The 21,849-nt window shown below is 39.7% G+C and overlaps 1 protein-coding gene across 3 annotated transcripts; it reads right to left on the bottom strand.

The window, feature by feature from the left end:
• Positions 1 to 1,035: 1,035 nt before the first annotated feature.
• On the bottom strand, positions 1,036 to 19,467 carry LOC126989825 (START domain-containing protein 10-like). Of its 3 annotated transcripts, none has more exons than XM_050848448.1 (8): positions 19,300 to 19,462; positions 15,677 to 15,820; positions 12,306 to 12,446; positions 11,693 to 11,840; positions 10,318 to 10,470; positions 8,394 to 8,515; positions 7,439 to 7,561; positions 1,036 to 6,677 (listed from the first exon to the last, which is right to left on the bottom strand). In XM_050848448.1, exons 2-8 carry the CDS (start codon positions 15,713 to 15,715, stop codon positions 6,594 to 6,596), a joined length of 810 nt encoding a protein of 269 aa, XP_050704405.1. In that variant the 5' UTR covers positions 15,716 to 15,820; positions 19,300 to 19,462; the 3' UTR covers positions 1,036 to 6,593. The 3 variants fall into 3 exon arrangements, with proteins under 3 accessions (XP_050704405.1, XP_050704406.1, XP_050704407.1); XM_050848449.1 differs by having other exon boundaries at positions 15,677 to 15,771; positions 19,300 to 19,446; XM_050848450.1 differs by lacking the exon at positions 15,677 to 15,820 and having other exon boundaries at positions 19,300 to 19,467.
• Between the last annotated feature and the right edge of the window lie 2,382 nt (positions 19,468 to 21,849).

Raw genomic sequence — 21,849 nt, 5'->3', positions numbered from 1 at the left:
CTCTCTCCCTCTTCGCATTATAACTTCCCTCCTCCTCTATCCCCCTTTTTTTCCTCCTCTTTCTCTCTCTCCCTCTTCGTATTAACTTCCCTCCCATCCTCCCTTCCCCTTATACCTCTTCTTTCTTCTTCCCTTTTTCCTCTTCTTTCTCTCCCTCTTTCCTCTTTCTCTCCCTCTTTCCTCTTCTTTCTCTCCTCTCTCCCATTTATCTTTCCCCCATTTTTCTCTTCTTTCTCCTCCTCTCTCTCCCTTCTTCCTATTTATCTTCCCCTCTCTCCTCATTATCTCCCTTGCACTCCTTCCTATCATATACATCTCTTCTCTCCCCCTTTTTCCTCTTCTTTCTCTCCCTGACATACACACAAAAACCTCCGAGTCCCACCCTGCCTTCCTCCCTTAGTTCCTGCCTCGCTTACATGCTGCAGGATTGGAAGGCCCCCAGCACCCATGGCAGCCCTCCCCTTAGCCCTTGAGATTATGTAACGCCTTATCTTTCTATTTCTTTCTCAATGTGTTCGTTTTTTTATGTCCCTTTCTGCCTTGTAATATGTCCCTTGCTTCCTTGGACCATATATTCATAACGGATTGGTCCCACGCTAAATATGAATGTTATGAGAAGGGAGTTTATAATGAGCCAGCTGGATTTTTTTCTTAGCAAATCTATCTTAATGAATTTTCGGCTATTACTCTCCAGTCTTGCACAAGTTGGTCTTTTCACAGTAAATAGGACAGTAGTCAAGTCGAGAAAAGGAAGTTATACCTTTCTAAATCTATCTTTCATGATGTATTCGTCTTTGATAATACTCTCGTTTTGAGATATAATTCGTAATTGCTTTCTTAGTCCAATTACTGATAATGGATGGGTCTTATCACACTAAATAGTAATGTGATAATTTTAAAGTTGGTAAAAGTAAGAGTTGAACAAATCATGACTGACAGCATTTTTTTTAACAAGGCAAGTGAGTTCTTCTAGGCAATCTGCGTATTCATTGATTTTTCAACCACAGTGCACTTGCAAGGGGAAAAAAAATGCCCTTGCTGGTTTATATATTTAATCACCAAAAACCTTAAATGACTCAACGTGTTCAAAAAACGGTAGTATGTATTTGTCATGTTGAGGAAGCCTGGTCCAGTCTCTTGCTATGACTCCGGAACACAGCTAAAAGTGTACAGAAGAACTCGTAACACTGTACCACACACCAGCACCTCCCTCGCTATGATGCCATTCCTCAAACCTAAACTGACCAAATTCATCCATTATATAAAGGATTAAAAATCAAGTTTGGTGGCTCATAAAGTTAGATAAAAGTATGACTAATTGTTGAATGAATCATTTTTGCATGGTTATAATGACTTGAGATTAACTGCAATACGTGTGTGCAGTTTTGTGGAACAACGTGTTCACTAATGGAATGAACACTTACAAAATTTATGACAGCAAGTTAAATGTGGCTTTCTGATAACCATAATATTATCTGCAAATTTTGTACATACATACATATATTTTAAAAATTCTGCATATGAAACTGAACACAGTGACTACAATAGCAGAGTTATTCCCTTTGAACACAATACACTGCGATTACACCTTGTGCTTCCTCTACCGTCACCAGCTTGTCTAATATGAGGAATATTTCACTCCTCACATTCTCATTTCAGAAAACATGTCTCCCTTTCATCAGCCCCACTAAATGTTGTTAACAATAATAATCCCTTAACTAATAACAAACATGTTAAAAATGGGCAACATGAAGTTAAAAATTTCTAGATTGACAATGACTAGTGAAACAACTATAATATATAGCAGGTAAATTATGTATCATATTCTACATGGTAAGAGAAGTCCTACAGAGCTGTGTGTGTACACTGCTATGGAAGATTCATGAATGAGGCAAATTTGGCAAGAAACAACAACCTGTCATGTCATATACTGTGATGCTGTATATCAAATGAGCAGACTTTGCAAAAAAGAATCAAATGTGTAAGGGGCAACACTCTGTCTTGAGTATGAAGCCAATAATCAGCTCTGGTCCACATGAGCTTCACACAGGATCAGGTACAGGTCACCTGCATAGTGGCCGTGGGAGGGGGAAGCCTGCTACCCTTGCCTTCAGTCCTGGGCCCTGGCAGAAGGCTCTCTCTTAAGGTTTCTGAGATGGGCATGCAATTTAAATATTATCTATAATTATGATTAAGTAATAATCAGGACACATTTAAGTTTGGTGCCATTTTTTAAGTTTGCTTTCATGCACAGTGTGGGTTGAAGTATGCACTGCTGGGCATACATGTGTGCACAGCATGCCCTGTGGCTGGTCTGGTCACCCCTGGAAAGGCTCTGATGAAGACTACTTTTAAGTTTGGAACTTTCAAAAACCTTTGTCTAGTTATGCTATTATGAGGATATTTTTTTCTATCTATGTTTCATATAAAAATCTGAAAGACTCTTGCACAGTCTGCATGCATCGCCCCCACACTCACTCACCCTTCCGCTACACTCATCACTACACTGCACATTCCAGACCACTGGGACTCCATCCTTGCTCATGTGACAGGTAACAGATAACATGTACATAACATTATTGTAAGTCAAAACTCAGTAGTATGCACCTGGAACTATTCATGTGTGTGGTGTTCATATTAACATGTTGTTCAGCATCTTGGGTGATGGTGACATTAGTGATGAAAAGTTTAATGAAACATGGCTATCCAACAACAATTATTTTCTGAACTGGAGCTTTAACAATCAGATATTCTGAATCTGTAAACTCTATGTAATAATGGAACAATACTGTGCACAGGTGGATGAACAACTAGTGTGGCCTTACAGATAAAACCTTGTACATGTAGAAATTCCTGATCTGTAAAAACAACCACTAGGCTTGAATAATAATCATCAGGCTCTTGCCTTGTTTTCATCAGTTACCACATTTAGACACAAAAGATGCTTGCATTAAGTAGTGACAGCTGAGAAAAATGTGAATCTTAGACGATTTAAAATCAAACACCACCGTTATGCTGCCATAGCTTCCCGATTTCTCTGACCATGGAACAGTACCAGTCACCTCACACCTCCCAGCATCTTCCCTCACCCCCAGCACCAACCCAGCACCATGGTTCAGAGGCCTGCTGGATGGCAGTAGCAGCAACACCAGCAACAACATTACAGTGGCTTCAGTGTGAATATCAACAGTTTATACTGGATGGAACCTTTCACAATAATATTGGTATTTGAGATTTAAGTATACATTTAGATTAACTCTCTCCCCAGACAGTAAGGCAGATACAATATGAAAGTCTTGGATTATGAGAAAATATCTTGTAGTTGCAATGTTTGCCTGCTTAATACAATAAGACATGGGGAAAAGTTCAGGACTTTCCCCTTACCCTTATAAAAGTCTAGTATTGTCCTAATAGTTTCAGGATGATCATCATCAACCTATCGAGTCACATACAGAAATTTATCACATATCGTCTAAAAAACCCGTATGATTCTGCTCACCTTCAAGCTGTTATAAAAATGCATTGACTAAGTGCCCTAGAGCAGGGAAGTCTTCCCTCAGTGTGTGTGTGTCTACAACAAAGCGCTGAGTGTTGTGGGGAAGTACTCAGGACAACTTGCTTCCCTCTGTGTAGATTCAGTAATGGATAAATAATACTGTTATTTTTGTTCATGCTTTTTTCTCTAAACAAAATATTTTCAAATTACTGAATAGAAAAATTTGCTTTGCCGTTTCTTTCCCTTGTACAACAAACAATCTGCTATGAGCTGCCAGACACTGTGCAGTGTAGCCCAGCTCCTCACCCTGCAAGTGCCTGGGTTCAACACATCCACCACAGGCCCTTCCTGACAGTGTTTGAGGATGCTGTTAACATTTGACTTTATAACCAGAATATTCATGCAAACCTGCCCTTGTGCCAGCAGAATGCAGTACAAAAGTAGCTGCATTCTATGCTACCAAAAGTATGATATTTGTTCTAAATGAGAATGTTAAATACTTGTTCCTAAATATAGGTGGCAGGCAAATTTGTGAGTTCTATGAGTTTATGTAAGTCCTCCATAAGAAGCAAAACTCCCCAAAAGAAGGCACACAAAGTACTAGCATGCTAATGAAGATAACTACAAAGCAAGCTTGTAAAACTGTATGATATGATATTTGAGATGCATTCAACATGATGTATGCATTAGCTGACCTGTTGACATATTCTCTCAGTCAGGCTAGATTATTATAGTTCCATCATTTATTCTTGTACAGTCCGTCTAATACTAAATCAATTTTGTGTATACTAGAAATAAGTCTGTTGGGTATCTTACATTCACAGCCAGAATAACTAATTTCATACCCATGGAGCTACAAAAGGCCTGCAGGGTTTAATTCATGCATGTATGTAACTTGATATGGTAAGTACAAATTATGAAATCTATGCTTAGAATTTCCCCTATTTTCCACAAGGATCTTGAAAAGCTATAAAGAAAATATAGATACTTCAAATGGTGATAAATTAACAAAGCAAACTTCCTACAGTGACACTTTTTAATCTATATGATGCACAAGAATGAAGGAGCGAGTTGACACAGCTTCGAAGGCGTAAGAAAGAAAGCAGGTGTAAAACATGAGAAGGTGGAGGTGAGGAGGCAGCCTGCAAGAGAAGCGTCAACCCTTTGGGAAGTTCTGAGTTTCATCGACTTACACACTCATTGCCTCGGACAGATCCACTGCCTGACCTCTATCTAGCACAGCATTCTGCATCATTAGTACAGCTCTAGTATGTATTAATGCACTTCTTTCCTTAGGTAATATAACAAAGAGAATAAAGATTTGTATTAGACTCACTTCATGCAAGTTCACCTTTCCTAACATTTTCATATGTCCCAGTCTACTGTTGGCCTTAATAACACATATTCTTGGATTTTATTTTCAAGCTAGTTCCTTATTATCTTCCATTATAAGATACGCTTAGCTTCCAGGAAGATAATGTGCATTTCTTTCATTATCATCTATATATGAAATAGTACTTATCCTGGATATCTGTATTTAATGATTCAGCTGAACTATTTCTACCTTTAGGTGGTTTGCTTCACTCACATTTTACTAAACTGTTTTTTCCCACAAATGTTTCTTGAGTGTATAATCTTTCCCGTTCACGATCTTCAGCGACTGTCACTTCCAGATTCTGAAAATCGTTCATCTACGAGCTAACTTTCCATAAATCTTTCATCAGTTGACCATTATTCTATACCACCAATCTAAACTACAATAAATATGTTTTTAATCATGAAATGGCTTAAAACAGCTACCGGATGTGCTAGACTTAACTCTCTCCTCAGTAGTATACGTATTACAATTACGGAATAAATCTGGCAAAGACCTGACTATGCTAACGTTTTTTTGTAATCGTCCTTCAAGTAATTTGTTTGTGAATATCGGAAACATACAATAAGTTATTTGACTTACATCCTCATTACTGAAATTTTTTTTTTGGTACGTAGGCTAATGCTTACGTCTACTTAAGTATGTCTTTCAGAGGGGATACATTTTGAAGATTAAAAGGCTGTTCTATTTTTTTCTAAGGACATGATTGCGTCATCACAGAGTCTTTAAGTTAATAGTGTAACAGTGTTTAGGTACTCTTTCCACATGCTTGGGGTCTACTTGGTGCTACGCGTCACTATACAGCCCGTGCCCGCTGCGGCGCCGGTGCCTGTGTCATGGGTGCATCCCAAACCAACGAGAACAAGTCGCAGCAACACAGGCCGCAACAAACTATGTACATGCAATAAGTTACTAAAAAGATATTCGTAGCAATTGATGAAATAAATCCGCATCACTCACAAGTTGCATATCACCCCTATTACTAAATCTGCATCATGACATTTCCTTCCTTACTTAAATGCCGGTTAAGACGAAGGATAAGGCATATCGGAGAATAATATTACCGTCCCAATACTTTAAAATACCTAAGCATAATGACATTACAGTATCTTACTTTTTGCATGGGCATTTTGCATATTAGTATTAATTTCCTACAAATAAACACTAATCAACAAAACTGTAAGTGAACATAACAATCCTTGTGTCCAAAGTAAATATTACGATGTTAAAATTAACTAAGAAGATTGCATCCAACATCAACCTACATGAATCTAAATCATAATGAACTTAGATGTGTGAAAACTCAGCCTTCAGATCAATAACAGAGAACCAAAAGGCAAGAAGCTATTTGCCACAGCCACCTTAAATGAGATTCTGAAACCACGACTTCAAACAAGAGACTTAAATAACCTTTCTGCTGTGATTAGTGCCATTCCCTGCACACCCTTCCCCTAACCCTACACCAGACAGCCCCTGCAGCACACCAGGCAGGGGCAGAGGAACCTACCTACGACAGCACTGAGGAGCCTAAAGAGCCGACAGTAAGGGGATATTCAGAGGGTCAAAGAGGATAGGGATTGCATCTCAAGAGGGTGCAATGTAATCCCTAAGAAGTCACAAGAAAAAGAAGAAAAGAAAAAAGGCTCCTGCTTCAGCCTTTCCCAAACATAACCTTTGGGATCAAAATATCACAGGCCAGAACTGTCATTAGTGATACTTAGCCTAAAAGTGGTTGGTCAAGCTCTTTTCATCGATTTGAGACTCATCCACGAGATCATCCACATCATCAGCTGGGCTCTTCGTGCACTGTGGAGGGAGAAAAGGACGTCAAGCGTAAACTACGAAACGGATAAACAAAAACTTACAGGAAAAGGAAAAAAAGAAGAAAAAAAAGTTACAGAAATATGCTGCTGCAAGTTGAGAGTATTCATGGCACTAGTGATGATGATGATTAAAGATGGGGAGGATGGGCATGTGTGAGACTCCTGACCACGAATGATGGGACTTAACCCGGTAGCAGTGACGGGCCAAATTTGTGGCTTTACCATGTACCAGCAACCAAATTTGTGGCTTTACCATGTACCAACAACCAAATTTGTGGCTTTACCATGTACCAGCAACCAAATTTGTGGCTTTATCATGTACCAGCAACCAAATTTGTGGCTTTACCATGTACCAGCAACCAAATTTGTGGCTTTACCATGTACCAGCGACCAAATTTGTGGCTGTACCGTGTATCAGCGACAGGCCAAATGTTTGCCATGATATAAACCCCCCAAAATACATGATGCATAAACTGATAATAAATGCTTTGATATATATTATGAAATGGTTTGTGTGAGTGATGAATTTTTTCTCATTATTCTTGCTCAGAGGGAGGGGCCTGTAAGAAACATGATCCCTGCAGCTACCGGGTTAAGACTTGGGACAGTCACCACTTCCGTACAGTGTTTCTGACAATGACCACACTCCTGAACATATAAGTGGATGCTGTTGGTGATGATGATCTTTGTCACGATACTCAAATTTGTCTCCACTAAAAATATCTGAACTCACTGTTAGCTCACCTGATTGAATGCTATCCTTGGAAGGCTGATCTGCTCGGGATAAATCCACGGCTTGTAGTTTGGGTTGTTGTGAGACTTCCACGGGAGGTACTGTATGCTGGCCTTATGTAGGGTCTTCACCATCTGAAAGCACCAAGCCCAGTCACACCACAGGCAGGGCAGGACAAGGAGGGGGAGAACATATGATTACTAGAACTGATTGACCGATTGCGATACACAGTCATGGCGCCGAAATAACAGCAGTCATATGGCGCCGTGACAATTAGACAGTATACATGTTTTTCTGGCAGTCTTGTATAGTGTTCAAGGTTTTACTCATGAAGCTATATTGTGTTAGTTAATGGTTTAGTGTTAAAAGAAATGCCAGGAAGATAATACAAGCAAAATGTGACAGAAGAATCTTAGGTATTGTTGTTGGTAGTTTAACTACTTATTGAAATAGATCAGAAGTATTTAAAGGGAAAAATAAATAAACATAATAATAAATTAAATGGGCTGATTTAAGTCTAAAATCAGAACAACAGTCAGCAAGTAGAAAAAGGGCTCATGACAAAAGAAAAGCAGATCCAGTAAGTGGAAGCAGCATGCACGTGAGGCAATGACGGCAAAGTGAAAAGAGAACAAACTGGAATTTTCTTTCTGCTGACAAGTTCACTGTCTTTTGGTTCATTTGACAGAAAATGAAAGGAGTATTTTTTGATGTTCCTTCAAGAAAATATGACTATAAAAAATCTGTGTTACAGTACATGTCAGTTTTGATTTCCATACAAATCCTATACATCAGCCTGTCAGTACAAATATTCCCTCTAGTTGAATACAGATATGTGCAATGTAATGGACTGTGGAGAAAGAAACAAAAAGAAGCAACAGGAAAGGAAAAAGCACACTTTCTAGTATAAAAAACATCCAGAATGAAAGCAAACAGGGCAGCCAGGGGCTATCAGGAAGCCATTACCTTGGGAGCAAGGACATGGGTTAGTTTGTTGACTAGCCAAGGTGGCAACTTCCCTCTGGGGTCGCAGTGAGAGACGTAGCTGAAGGAGCAGCCGCCAGAGGGCAGGGGGCGGATCAGGTAGCCTAGAGAGGACAGACTCAAGCTTAAGGGTCTACGAAGGGAGAAAGTTGGAATAACAATAAAACCCTAAGAGACAGTCTTGACCTGTATTTTTGGCACCATTAACACTGTTGTAGGAAAACATGCCTAAGACCAATGCCCTACAAAGAATGCCCTGAATGAGTCACCACAGCAAGGGGTCATTCATTTTAGTGTTAGTGTTATCCTGAGCACTCTGTGTTAAGCCCACTCGTGTTGTAAGAGTAGATTGGTGAGTCTGAGTTACTGATTTAGTATGTTGCTGGATGCACAGTTGGGCAGTGAATAGAATAAGCAAAGGAGTGATTCAAGAATTCTCAGATGACAGGTTCCAAGTGAGCTGTTTCAGAATAGCAACACAAAGAGGTCTAGCTTTACTGCTACATTAAGAATTTGTACTTCTAAAACAAAGCTACCTTGTTACAACTGTTACATATACATATACTGTACTAAATAAGAATTCATATGAAAAAAATAATACACATTTGTTTAGCTACATAAAATGCTTCTTATTACTTATGTTAGTAAAAACTAAACCTTTAAGTATAAAGTTCTAGTTTATTAGGAGGCAAAGTTATGAAGGGATGGCACTGAATATAGCAGACATATAAAAAAGCTATTTAGTCACAGCTCTGACTTTATCACTGGAATGTTTATGAAAATCTTTTTACCAGCATCACACAAACAACCTAGATCCACTGGGAATACTTGTGGTGAGGACAACCCTCGGGAAAAATCAACACTGACCAACATTCCAAACTATCAACATAGTATTACACACACCAAACAAGAGACCTGTTTATAGTTAGTCCTTGTAAGCCACCACTGTCATTACTGACCTCATCTCCTGCAGAGGCAAGGTGGAGAGTTAGAAAAAAAGTCAAGTGACCATTCTGGCTAATGTCATGAGCAAAAATAATAAGTATATAGGCTCCAATTCCCCAACTCTAACTTTTTGCACTATATACAATGACTATGGCCTCTTATAAGTGGTGGAATATGGAGGATGTATCTTGTCATTTATATGCCAAGGGGATGGGCAGAAACCTTCCACAACTCACAAACAAAGCCAAAATGATGTACAGGTAACTCTCGATTTACGTGTTTTTGAAATAACGCGGGGTCCAAAATCCAAATAAATTTTTAATTTACACGTTTTTTAAACTTACTCTGCGATATTTTATGGAGTGGCCACCAGATGTCTCACGCAACTGGACTCACATGGTGCCGCGGCCACACAGTTGAGCTCAGTTCTTCCTGCGCGCTACATGAACAACAATACAGTACCCACGCTACTCAACAATACAACACTGAGTGCCTGAGTGGATATCTCGGTGATATGGATATTCTCTCTCTCTCTCTCTCTCTCTCTCTCTCTCTCTCTCCCCCCACTGAATGAAGTGAATATTTTTTTTCGATAGAAACCCACCTCTTGTTTGATTTACATTGTTTTTTATTTACGCGACCTCTTCAGGACACAATACTCGCGTAAATCGAGTTACCTGTACCTCAAAGTCTACAAGAGAGAACAGAATGAAATGAAGAACACAAGGTAGCCAGACTGCTGTATCTGCAGGGTGATTTGCTTACATGAAGGTTCCACGAGTGAAAAAATAAATAAGACCTGCCCTAGGACTGGAAAAAATAAATGAGAATGGTCACACAACTATAGTAAAATCGCACAATCCTTCAAATTGGATCAGCTCATACAGCTATTTATGGTAACCTGTCCAGTCATTGGGCCAGTACATTTGAGCTTTTTTCAACCTCTAACTCATAGACTGACCTGTGAGGTGTGACAGGCCCCGCACGAAGCCCTTCTGTGGCGGGTACTTGTGGTGGAACACAGAGTGGTTCAACACGTACAGCTCCCGCCCGGTGTCCAGCCATGACCGCTGCAGCACGAAGTCTCGGTTCTTAAGGGGTGCCGGACAGGAGACTGGAGGGGAGGGAAAAAGAATAAGACTCATCATCATCATCATTTCATTTAAGGTCCGTTTTCACTTTTCCTGAGTGGTTGGACGTTTTATGGCTTGTAAATCGAGCCATTTTCAGTTTTTGGCACAAGATTTTCTGGGTGCATGCCCTTGCTAACCCAACCACCTATTTTAAGTGGTGGCCCTAGCCTTTGCCTGAACGAAAAAGGCAAACCCTATAAGGCAGCAGGGGGCTATGAGGTTTACCACCCACTATTTCACCCCTAGCTGGGACTGGATGGCCAATGACTCTGAAAAACATGAGTTCATCTGCCTTTATAATGGTCTTGTTTTTAATCCACCTGGGGGTCCAGCACACCCTCCTCACTGGTCCTATGTAAAATATTCTTTCACTGCTCAGAAACTTCAGTAGTAAGCATTATTTAGCAGATGAGAAATAAGAAGAGGGAGAATCATCGTGTCATTCATCATGGGACAGATAAGCATAAATCAAATTTGCCATGAGCCCTTTAGAGTCACGTGACCATAACGTACCACTTGTTAAAAGCAAAACTGCTATTAAAGTGAAGCTCGTCTGTATATCCCAAGAGTTACTGTTTTGTACTGCAGTTTTGGATCCTGTTGATGATCACAATGCCTCAAGTGCTGAGCAGCCTCATAAGACAGAAGACTTGATGGAACATGTTACTGGCAAAACCTCTGCCTTGAATGTGGTGACACTTGCACTCTTATAGATTTTGAGGGCACACTGTGATATATTAAAAATCTTGTACATATGATAGTTTCTTATAAATAAGATTCCTGAGCAGTAAGGAAACAAAAGTCACAGTGCTTTTCACAAATAACCTTTACATCAATATAAATGAGGAGGAGGAGGAGGAGGAGGAGGAAAGACAACTCTACATCCATTCATTTCACCGACAACACCATGCAACCAACAGGTACATATCGTCACCTTCGTAAACAAACCACCTAAGTCATTATTTTCTACTTTTCAGGAAATCAGAAAATAACTGTCATTATCTCATTTGGGTTAAGAGTTTGGCAGAAATGAAGAGGCCAATTCTAGAAGACTCAAACCCTGAATGACCAAGGCTACTATACAAAAATGGGCGTCACATGATGGAAATTTGATGTACACAGACAAAAACCTGGATATCACTGAAAAATGACTTAGGCGATTATTTTATGAGGGTGATGACATGGAGCCGTGATAGGACTTACTTGCATAGTATGAGACGTCGTTGTTGGGGTTGAGGTAGCCAACATCGACCGAGTGAATCATGTGCTTGTCCCAGATCTGGCGGTAGTGGGGGTCGTGCAGGACATCGTACAGCACATAGGCGTCAATGTCCTCATACACCGTGCAGACCTGAGGACATGATGCAGCTTAAACAAGGGAAAGACTGGGACATTTCTTTCTCATGGTCTAGTGTGTTTGTAGTATTAAGCCTTTGACACTAGAGGGATGAGGGACATATTAAACATTTCAATGACCAAGTATATATATTTTACATGGCTTTCCTTGGGAGCTGTGGCCATTTCCAGGGGTAGTTTTATGACCCTGTAGTATTATTAAACCTTTAGCTAGAGAGCTGAGGGACATATTCTTAAACATTTCAGCGACCAAACACATATAATTGAAAAGGTTTCCGTAGGGGTTGTGGCCATTTCCAGGGGTAGTTTTATGACCCCTGTGATAGTTTAACCCTTCTTCTGCACCATGAACCTAAAACAACACACACGAATACCTGATTAATCTTCTTTTCGGCCTTAGGAAACAGTTGATGTGAGAGGTGTGAGCATCTGAGAACACTGATCTGAGAGAATCTAATACCTTGATCATGTGGAAGGTGGAGTTCTTGGTGGGTCGAGTGTACACGCGGGTGGGAGGGTTCTCGTAGGCCATTGACCATCCATCGGGACAGTCGCAAAGCTTCTTCAGCCGCTCAAAGTCCCGATCATCCGCTACTCTCACCTGGCAGGGAATGGAGTAAGCTGTGAACTTTGTGAATGTTAGTTTACTGGACGGATGACAGCCAGGCAAACAGCATAAGATGAAGCCGTTGTAGTTTGTATTGAAGAAAGTAACGGCAAGACTGGTAAGAAAATAAAGATAAGGTTGAGAAGTTAGTGAGGGGATGTTAGTTTAATAGACGTATGAGGGCCAGGCAGAACAGCATAAGATGAAGCCCTTGTGGTATGTATTGAAGAAAGTAACGGCGAGATTGATAAGAAAATAAAGATAAGGTTGAGAAGTTAGTGAGGGGATGTTAGTTTACTGGATGGATGAGGGCCAGGCAAACAGCATAAGATGAAGCCCTTGTGGTATGTATTGAAAAAAGAAAAGATACAGCAAAAGACTTGTCTGTATGCAAGCACTAGAGATATATAGTAATGTCTTCTTTTTTTTTTTTTTTTTTTTTTTTCAAGGGATGTCACTGTACATTAAAGTCACTAGTTATGTTCATTCACAATTAAAACCTTTGCTACATTCAAGGTTTTTCTCATCTAAGCCTCGGGTTGACTTGCTAACTCTTACCAACTAACGCTAATGTCTATGAAAATAATCTATGCCTAGGTTAGCTAATAAGTGAGCAACAGTGCATTAGACTTCTAGAGGAATGTGATCAGAACTGCTTAAGCTAATAAAACGTAAAACAAACTGCAAAGAAGAGTAATTTCCATAATGCATTTGTACTTATATAACAGTAATGCTATACAAGATGATGGATTCTGTAAGCAAGCTTGATGAGGATAACTAAACAGAAGTACAGTTATCCCTCAAATAGTACAGTTTCCAATGGTTCGGTTTCGATTTTATACGGATTGTCATAGAAGATCTCTTAAGGATTTTTAAATTTCCTGCTCAATGGGAAATTCAAAAATCCTAAAAATATCTTCCTAGAAAATCCACATAAAACCAAAACCGAACTATTGGAAACCGTACTATTTGAGGGACGACTGTGTATTGTTGCAGTGAGACAATTCAGCAAGGCAAACACTCCATGCTGGTGCCGTAGGAACATTCTCCCTTGACTCAACACTTCCTAGGAGGGCGTTTGAGGCAGCTGAAGGAGAGAGGGCGTGAGGGACAAAGCCATTTTTTTCTAGTTTGCACAAGGAGAGGCAGACTGCACATCGCTGGAAGAACAGGAAACAATATGCAAGGGAAAAGTGACCTTGTGTTTGGTGCGCTGAGGGTTGCTTTCCCTTGCTACTTATATCCTGTTCTCCCTGGAATATGCAAACTATAAAAAATAACTGCCCCTTATACCTCTCCTCCAGATGAAACATTTGTTTGGAACCCACATAATGGTGTAATGTTCCAGTCCATAAGTGACAACCAACTGCAAACACAACATCTTGCCACATCCTCCCAGCATATCCTTGTTCCACACCATACACCTCTTCTTCAAGGATCAATACATATCTAGGTGCTGGATGAATAAGTCACACAGAACCTGACCTTCTGTCTCTGAGAATATCAATCTTTAAGGTCATAGCAACATCTGAACAAAACACATACATACTTCATCCTGCACTTTATTCTATGTATTATATAGAAACTAATTACTAAAGTTTTCATGGCCTATCCCTTTTTATGATACTGTATTATGTCATCACATGTACTGAAAATCTTACTTTCATTTGATATTTTGCTGCTTGTGAAACTATGGGCACTTGATTTCATTATATCTCCTGATTACCGAGCTTCTTTTGCAGATTTCCCTGTATTTGCAGTCTAATAGCTTCCTTTGTAGATAAATTCCCTTATGACAAAGCCTACTCAATATTTAGCTGTTTTAATTCAACATTTATGGTTTAGTCACTGCCGAGTGGCCTAAGACTACCCACATGTTGTCCCCTGAAGACCACCCATCAACCCAGACTCTAGAAGAAACTGTCCAAGTGAATCAAAAATGAGTTCCGGGGGGCAGCATGAGGCAAGCATAACTGGCGCCACAGTAAAAATTGCCTGCACCATAACAGGCATGGGCCGACCACCAGCTAGGCCCCTGAAGAAATTCTACCGGCGTTATAGCCTGAGATAAGAAAAAAAAAAAAAAAGTAGCCAGTGTCTATCAGAGTGAATCCAGCAATATCTTTGATCCAGGGCACAAAACACATCTGTCACTGCAGGATTCTGTATAACTAGGTGATGCTATTCCCTGATGGCTGTCCAGAGCTTTCAAACATTTATACTCAGTGCACCTAAATGTAACTGTGCCAATGTACACACTCACAACTGTACTAATATATCTTTTCAAGTTCCTTATAGGTCATCCACAGTGATCATTAGCTGGCCTTACAATGACCTTGACCTATGAGTCATGAAAACAGGAGAAACAAACATGCCAATGCCTTTCACTTGAGTGCAACACTGCTCAGTAACTCAAGTCCAGAGCTTAGTGCAGCACTGTGAATTGAAATGTCATGTCCATAGTACTTAAACATAACCAGAAGAATGCTCAAAGAGAAGAATGTAGAGTATGTTTCCCAGGTTGTTAACACCATTCCAATTAGTGTTTATTTCAGGAAAAAAGATATGGATAATTGAGCAGAGGCTTAAAAATGAAATAATTGCCATATATAAAAACTTTGATAATCATTTTTTTCCTGATAGGCATAAAAATTAAATAATTGTCATATATAAAAACTTTGATAGTCATTTTTTTTCCTGATACCTTATTGGAAAGTTGCATACAAATTGGCCAACAGAGCCTACACGGGTTCAACAGACAGCAACACTGCGTCAAGAACTTGAGGCAGCGGCCAGTGCTGAGGCAACAAGGTCATGCAAGGAGCCTGAACACAGCACAGGATGAGATGGAAGTCTTGCAGCAGGATGAACACACTCCCTCATCTCAAGATCCTGACTTGTGGGGAACTGTCACACTCATCCCGGCTCTCCCTCGTAACCCCTTGACCTCACCTGTGCGAGAGACTCATTCTATAACATACATAACTATGCTAGTGAAGGCCTGAGAGCTAAAGGCTATACATACAGGAGAAATATATACACATGACACTAGTTGAGGATGTATCTAAATGTATCACGTCCTGGTATGTTCCTTAGATGCATGGAGAAGTGCAACACAGAGGGCCGGCTTATCATCATGCACAGACAGACCACCACGCACGGCCACCGCAGGCTATAGTGAGGGAGGTGGTGGTGGTGGTGGTGGTGGAGAGGACCTAACTAACCTCCAATCTACGCTCTTCTTCCTGGCGTTCATTCTTCATGGCGACCGAGCAACACCCTACCTCAGGGCTTTAGATATTCCATACAAAGTCACCGGCTGCAAATAACATCCAGGCTCAGCAGGGCCATGTGGCACCCTCGCTGGGCTGACACGGGAAAATTTTGAGTGTTATCTATTCCCCTAACCTGCAAAAGTTCTTACGCATATAGGAAGTAATACAGACATGAGAATATGAATAAAGGGTAACAAATCTTTCTCTGTGATCTTGGTGACCTTAAGAATGTTGAGTATATATAATTGGCAAAAGTTCTTACTCAAACAGGGAGTAATAAACATGAAAATATGAACAAAGGGCAACACATCCTTCATTCTGATTTAAGTGTACGGTACTTTGAAATTGTTTAGTGTGTAAGCAAATAAACAATACATTTGGTATGCATCATACGTATTTACCCTACCCCCAAAAGTCTCCACATGACCACACAATAAAGGTAAATTATCACTGAGCAATGTTCTGGAAGGGAAAGTTAAAGGGTAGCCATTGCCCCCTATACTATAATTTTTTTTTCAGCTAAAGAAACAGCTCAAGGGCAACAAAAAAAAGGTGTAAAAAAAATGGTAATTGTTGTTCCCTAAAAGACAAAAGTAATGAGTGGCCAAACGAGAGGTCAAATCATTAGCCTACTTAGGAAGGAAGCAGAATTTGATATAGGGGCATGGATAACAAGATATGTGTCTTCCTCAGCAATTATGATACTTTATGACTTTCAAGAGGTCACAAGTTTCGAAGGTTAAAGGAATAGAAGTCTTTACATTTTACCTTACAAAACTTTCATATATGTCTAATGTGTTTTGCTTATTTACTTATGAAAATGAACTGAAATAGAATGCGTAATACCTAATAATAAGGAGTAAAAGAATAAATATCTCCTTGGTGTACATGTGTGTGGCAGTGTCCAGTGAGTAAGTAACTTCACTAGGCAGGCTGGGGATCATGACCAGCTGCTCTAAACCCTGAGACTTAACCCGGTACCTGCGGGGATCATATTTCTTAATGGCCCCTCAAAGCAAGAAAAATGAGAAAAAATCATCACTCACACAAACCATTTCATAATATATATCAATGCATTTGTGATCAGTTTATGCATTATCTATTTTTGGGGGTTTATATCATGGCAAAAATCTGGCCCGTCGCTGGTACATGGTAAAGCCACAAATTTGGCCTGTCACTGCTACTGGGTTAAGAGAAAAAAAAATCCCAAGGAGTGTCATCACCAATTTCATGACATGCATTTTGAAGACATAAAAGCCTTACTAAGCAACCTTATTTGACTAGTCACTGTTAGTCGTGACAAAAATAGCATCAATATTGTCTGAACACTATGAAACATTTATATAAGGAGTTTATAAGATTATCCATAAAGTTATTGCTCTTGCATCAACAGTACAATTAAAATAAATGTGTGTGTTAGTCCTGAACTGATGACTACCATACCATAAACAGCTGACACAGATCACATACAGCTGTTCAAGTAAACTCTACCCTATTGAAAGAAACTGTTAACATAGCACTTTGGTAATGGTAATAGTCCTTAATAAACTCTATGGTGTTACTATGCTGTGATTCATAACAGTTGACCATCACTTTTACTAGTTGGTAAATGGCTGTGGTAAGAACATATTCAGGTCATGGAAAGTCTGTGAGGGAGTGAAACTTTGTGAACCAAGGCCTTTGCATAATGAACACACTGAGAAAGAAAATGTATCAGGGATGGGGGCTTGTGGGAAAGTAGGAGGCACTAAAATAATGTGAGTGTGTGTGTGTGTATGTGTGTCTGTGTGTGTGTGTGTGTGTGTGTGTGTATCTCTAATCTCTTATCATGTCTGCATATCTATTTTCATTCATTCCAAGCATCAGTACTTCTATATGGGAAACTAAATGTGTGTTTGTGTGTGTGTAATATCTTATCAAGTCTGCATATCTATTTTCATTCATTCCAAGCATCAGTACTTCTATATGGTACACTAAATGTGTGTGTGTGTGTGTGTGTGTGTGTGTGTGTGTGTGTGTGTGTGTGTGTGTGTGTGTGTGTGTGTGTGTGTGTGTAATCTCTTATCATCTCTGCACATTTCTTTTCATTCATTCTAGGCATCAGTACTTCTATATGGGAAACTGAATGTGTGTGTGTGTGTGTGTGTGTGTGTGTGTGTGTGTGTGTGAAATATCATGCCAGACAATCACACACACACACACACACACACACAGACACATACACACAGTTAACATTCTGTAAAGGAAGGAAGAAGCTAATGTCAAACTATTATATAAAACTAACCCATGTATGTGTGTATGTGTGTGTGTGTGTGTGTGTGTTGTGTGTGTGTGTGTGTGTGTGTGTGTGTGAAATATCATGCCAGACAAGGACACACACACGCACACACACACACACACACACACAGACACATACACACACAGTTAACATTCTGTAAAGGAAGGTAGAAGCTAATGTCAAACTATTATATAAAACTAACCCATGTATGTGTGTGTGTATTTACCTAGTTGTAATTTTACAGGGCCTGGACTTACGCTCATGTGGTCCCGTCTCCGTATCTATAATTATCCAACTTTTCCTTGAAACTTTGCACACTCTTCACCGATACTATTTCTTCACTTAATCTGTTCCAAACCTCTATATTTCTTTGTGGGAAGCTATATTTCTTTATGTCTCTTGAGCATCTTCCCTTCCTCAACTTTTTACTATGTCCTCTAGTATTCCTGCTAGAAGGTTCCTCTCTTAGTGTGTGTGTGTATGTGTGTGTGTGTGTGTGTGTGTGTGTGTGTGTGTGTGAAATATCATGCCAGACAAGGACACACACACAGACACATACACACACAGTTAACATTCTGTAAAGGAAGGTAGAAGCTAATGTCAAACTATTATATAAAACTAACCCATATATGTGTGTGTGTGTGTGTGTGTGTGTGTGTGTTGTGTGTGTGTGTGTGTGAAATATCATGTCAGACAAGGACACACACACACACACATACACACACAGTTAACATTCTGTAAAGGAAGGTAGAAGCTAATGTCAAACTATTATATAAAACTAACCCATGTGTGTGTGTGTGTGTGTGTGTGTGTGTGTGTGTGTGTGTGTGTGTGTGTGTGTGTGTGAAATATCATGTCAGACAAGGACACACACATACACACACAGTTAACATTCTGTAAAGGAAGGTAGAAGCTAATGTCAAACTATTATATGAAACTAACCCATATATGTGTGTGTGTGTGTGTGTGTGTGTGTGTGTGTGTGTAACAGTCAGAAAACGGCCTCACACACACACACACACAAGGAGTCACAAATTCCCAGGAGTATTCAAGCGAGTCAAGACAGATGGACACACGAACACACAAACACCCATTTCCATAACCCATACCCATCCCACCCCTTCCCCATCACCCCTACACAACAAAACACCCCAAATAAATCCCTCCAACCCAATAACAATCCTTTTTTTCATGATATACGGAAAAAGGACAATTAAGTGACACGTCCGCAATGCAGCAGAGTGCCATTGATGAGTGCCAATGTCTGGAATAAAGGGTGGATTAGCGTTCTCACCTCTCCTATGTTCATGTTGGGCTCAGGAAGGTTCAAAGGTAAGGAAGATGTGGTTGGGGAGACAAGTGGTAACTCAGCAGGCTCTCAGCACCCTCCCGCCCACCTGCCAGCCGCCCGCCCACCTGCTGACTGACTGACTGACCGACCCGCTGACTGACGAGTGACGACTGACGACCCTCCTTACCAGATTATCGTATCCACCATTGTATTTACCGTTTTTAGACACTTAACTATAGCAAAGAGACACTAATAATTAAACCTTTCAACGGTAACTATAAATAAATGTAGTTATTGGAGTGGAGGAGACAGTTTTGGGGTCGGGAATCGGAAAACATAAGAAGCTAAGTACGACAATCTGGTAACATTGCTGACGACCCGCTGTGAATGGAGGGAGTTCGATACCTTATAATAGGCTTTGTGTGGGTGGGTTATGTTATTTTTTCTCGTTTTTTTCTTTAGTTTTCGTTAACAGAGGAAAGGTTAGGGGTGTTTTTTTTTAATGCAAGGGCGTTGGGAATGTTATATATGTATGTACAGGAATGAGACCAGTGGGAATAGTTCGATATGGATGTGTGGGTGGGTTAATTATGTTATATTTTTTCGTTTTTTTCTTTAGTTTTCGTTAACAGAAGAAAGATTAGAGGTGTTTTATTAATGCGTGGGCGTCGGGAATGTTATAAATGTATGTGTAGGAATGAGAGCAGTGGCAACCCAAGAATAAATATTAAGGCATTGATTGATTGATAGTTTATTAATTGTTGTAGGTAGGCCTACATACAACAACGGGGAAGGGAGGTATATAGCAAGTTATTTTAGATTCTGTATGGTAGATGAAGTAATCGTCAATGGAAATTAAGGTTGGAGATATATTTTAATGATTAGGAACGAGGAAATTGCGTTGGCAGGTCATATTATACGTAGGACTATAGAATATGGCAGCCTAGAAATATTATAAGGTGGATGACAAGTTCTTTCTTATTTATATGGATTAAAAGACAAAATATATGCTAATGACGAATAATGAATAAAAAATAAGTTGACATAGGTATATAGGTTTATCATGTGTGAATTAAAACTGATAAGATTATGTAAGTATAGCTACAACACAGAAATCGTAAATGTCAGGAGGGGAGATTAAATTAAAAGAGAGAGAGAGAGAGAGAGGGGATGGCTGATGATGACACTGATGGCCCTGGAGTGTTGGATTCCCTTACGGCCCCTATCATTACGTCATCTATGGTATTCCTTTAAGATTCCCAGCAGACGATTGAGGCGCCTGTTGTTAACTTACCCAAACTATTATAATTTGTCCTTCGATCCTTACGAATAACACGATAGCCTTTACTGTACAATCCAAAACAGAAACACGTCGCTAATTACAGTAAATACACTTCATTTGACATTAAATTATCGTAAAAATGAAATACGTATACGTGACGGGGCATTTAATCTGCAAACTTTATGACGTGTTTATAAGCCCCACCAAGACTGTTTTAGGTTATTAGGAAGAGAATAAGCATGAAACTACTCACACTTGCACCTCCCCTGCCACCTAATTACAGTAAATACACTTAATTTGACAGAAGATTATACGTGACTGGGCAATCTACAAACTTTATCTGACGTGTTTATTAGCCCCACCAAGACTGTTTTAGGTTATTAGGAAGAGAATAAGCATGAAACTACCCACACTTGCACCTCCCCTGCCACATGAGCACTGAATGGGGATTATTTTGACCAGGTACGCGGCGCGCGGCTCACCTGTCTGAAGCGTTCCGCCATCTGAAGGCCGCGTCCGGAGCTTCGGTTTTGACTTCCTTGCGTTGTTATCACATGTATATACAAATAACTATCTTACCACGACACACAATAGTTTTATATCATCCTATTCTGTATACTACCTACACTATGTACTGCCTGGGGGAAAGAGTGACATGCTCCTTCCTTCTCCTTAGCTGTGAAAATCAACAATAATTTTAACTTATCAATTAATCAATCACTATATGAATACCTTACGTCGTCTTTGCTATCATGCCCGTAAAAAATAGAAAGGTATATGAAGGCCTCACAATCTTGACTTCTTTGCATTAATTGACACGTCTTCAGAAATAAATACCTCACCAATATATCAATCAATCAGTCACTCTACATTGTTAACCCATTGCATCGTTTTTCCCGTTATATGTTTGCAAAAATAATATCTGTAGGCTGCATCCTTATCAATTAAACCTGACAATGGCTGAAATTAACATGACATACTTGATTGATTGATTGATAGTTTATTATTGCAGGTAAACAACAAGGGAGAAGGGAGGAACATGCCATCCCAACCCCCAGGCAGGACAGAGTGTGATTATACAACTATTAATACATGTAAATCCCGTATCTCGATCGCCTTATCACCCATATGACTGAAATAACATGATAGATGCTTTTAAATTCCTTACAGCCTCACACTACAGATAAAAGTTAGCAATAATCATCTAAAAACGTCACAAAATACAGTAATTAATACGTAAAACACATAAAACAGAGCATAAACAGGAGGAA

The sequence above is a fragment of the Eriocheir sinensis genome, unplaced genomic scaffold (genome assembly GCF_024679095.1).
Source record: "Eriocheir sinensis breed Jianghai 21 unplaced genomic scaffold, ASM2467909v1 Scaffold1317, whole genome shotgun sequence".
Lineage (NCBI taxonomy): Eukaryota > Metazoa > Arthropoda > Malacostraca > Decapoda > Varunidae > Eriocheir > Eriocheir sinensis.
This window is presented reverse-complemented; position numbering and strand designations above follow the sequence as displayed.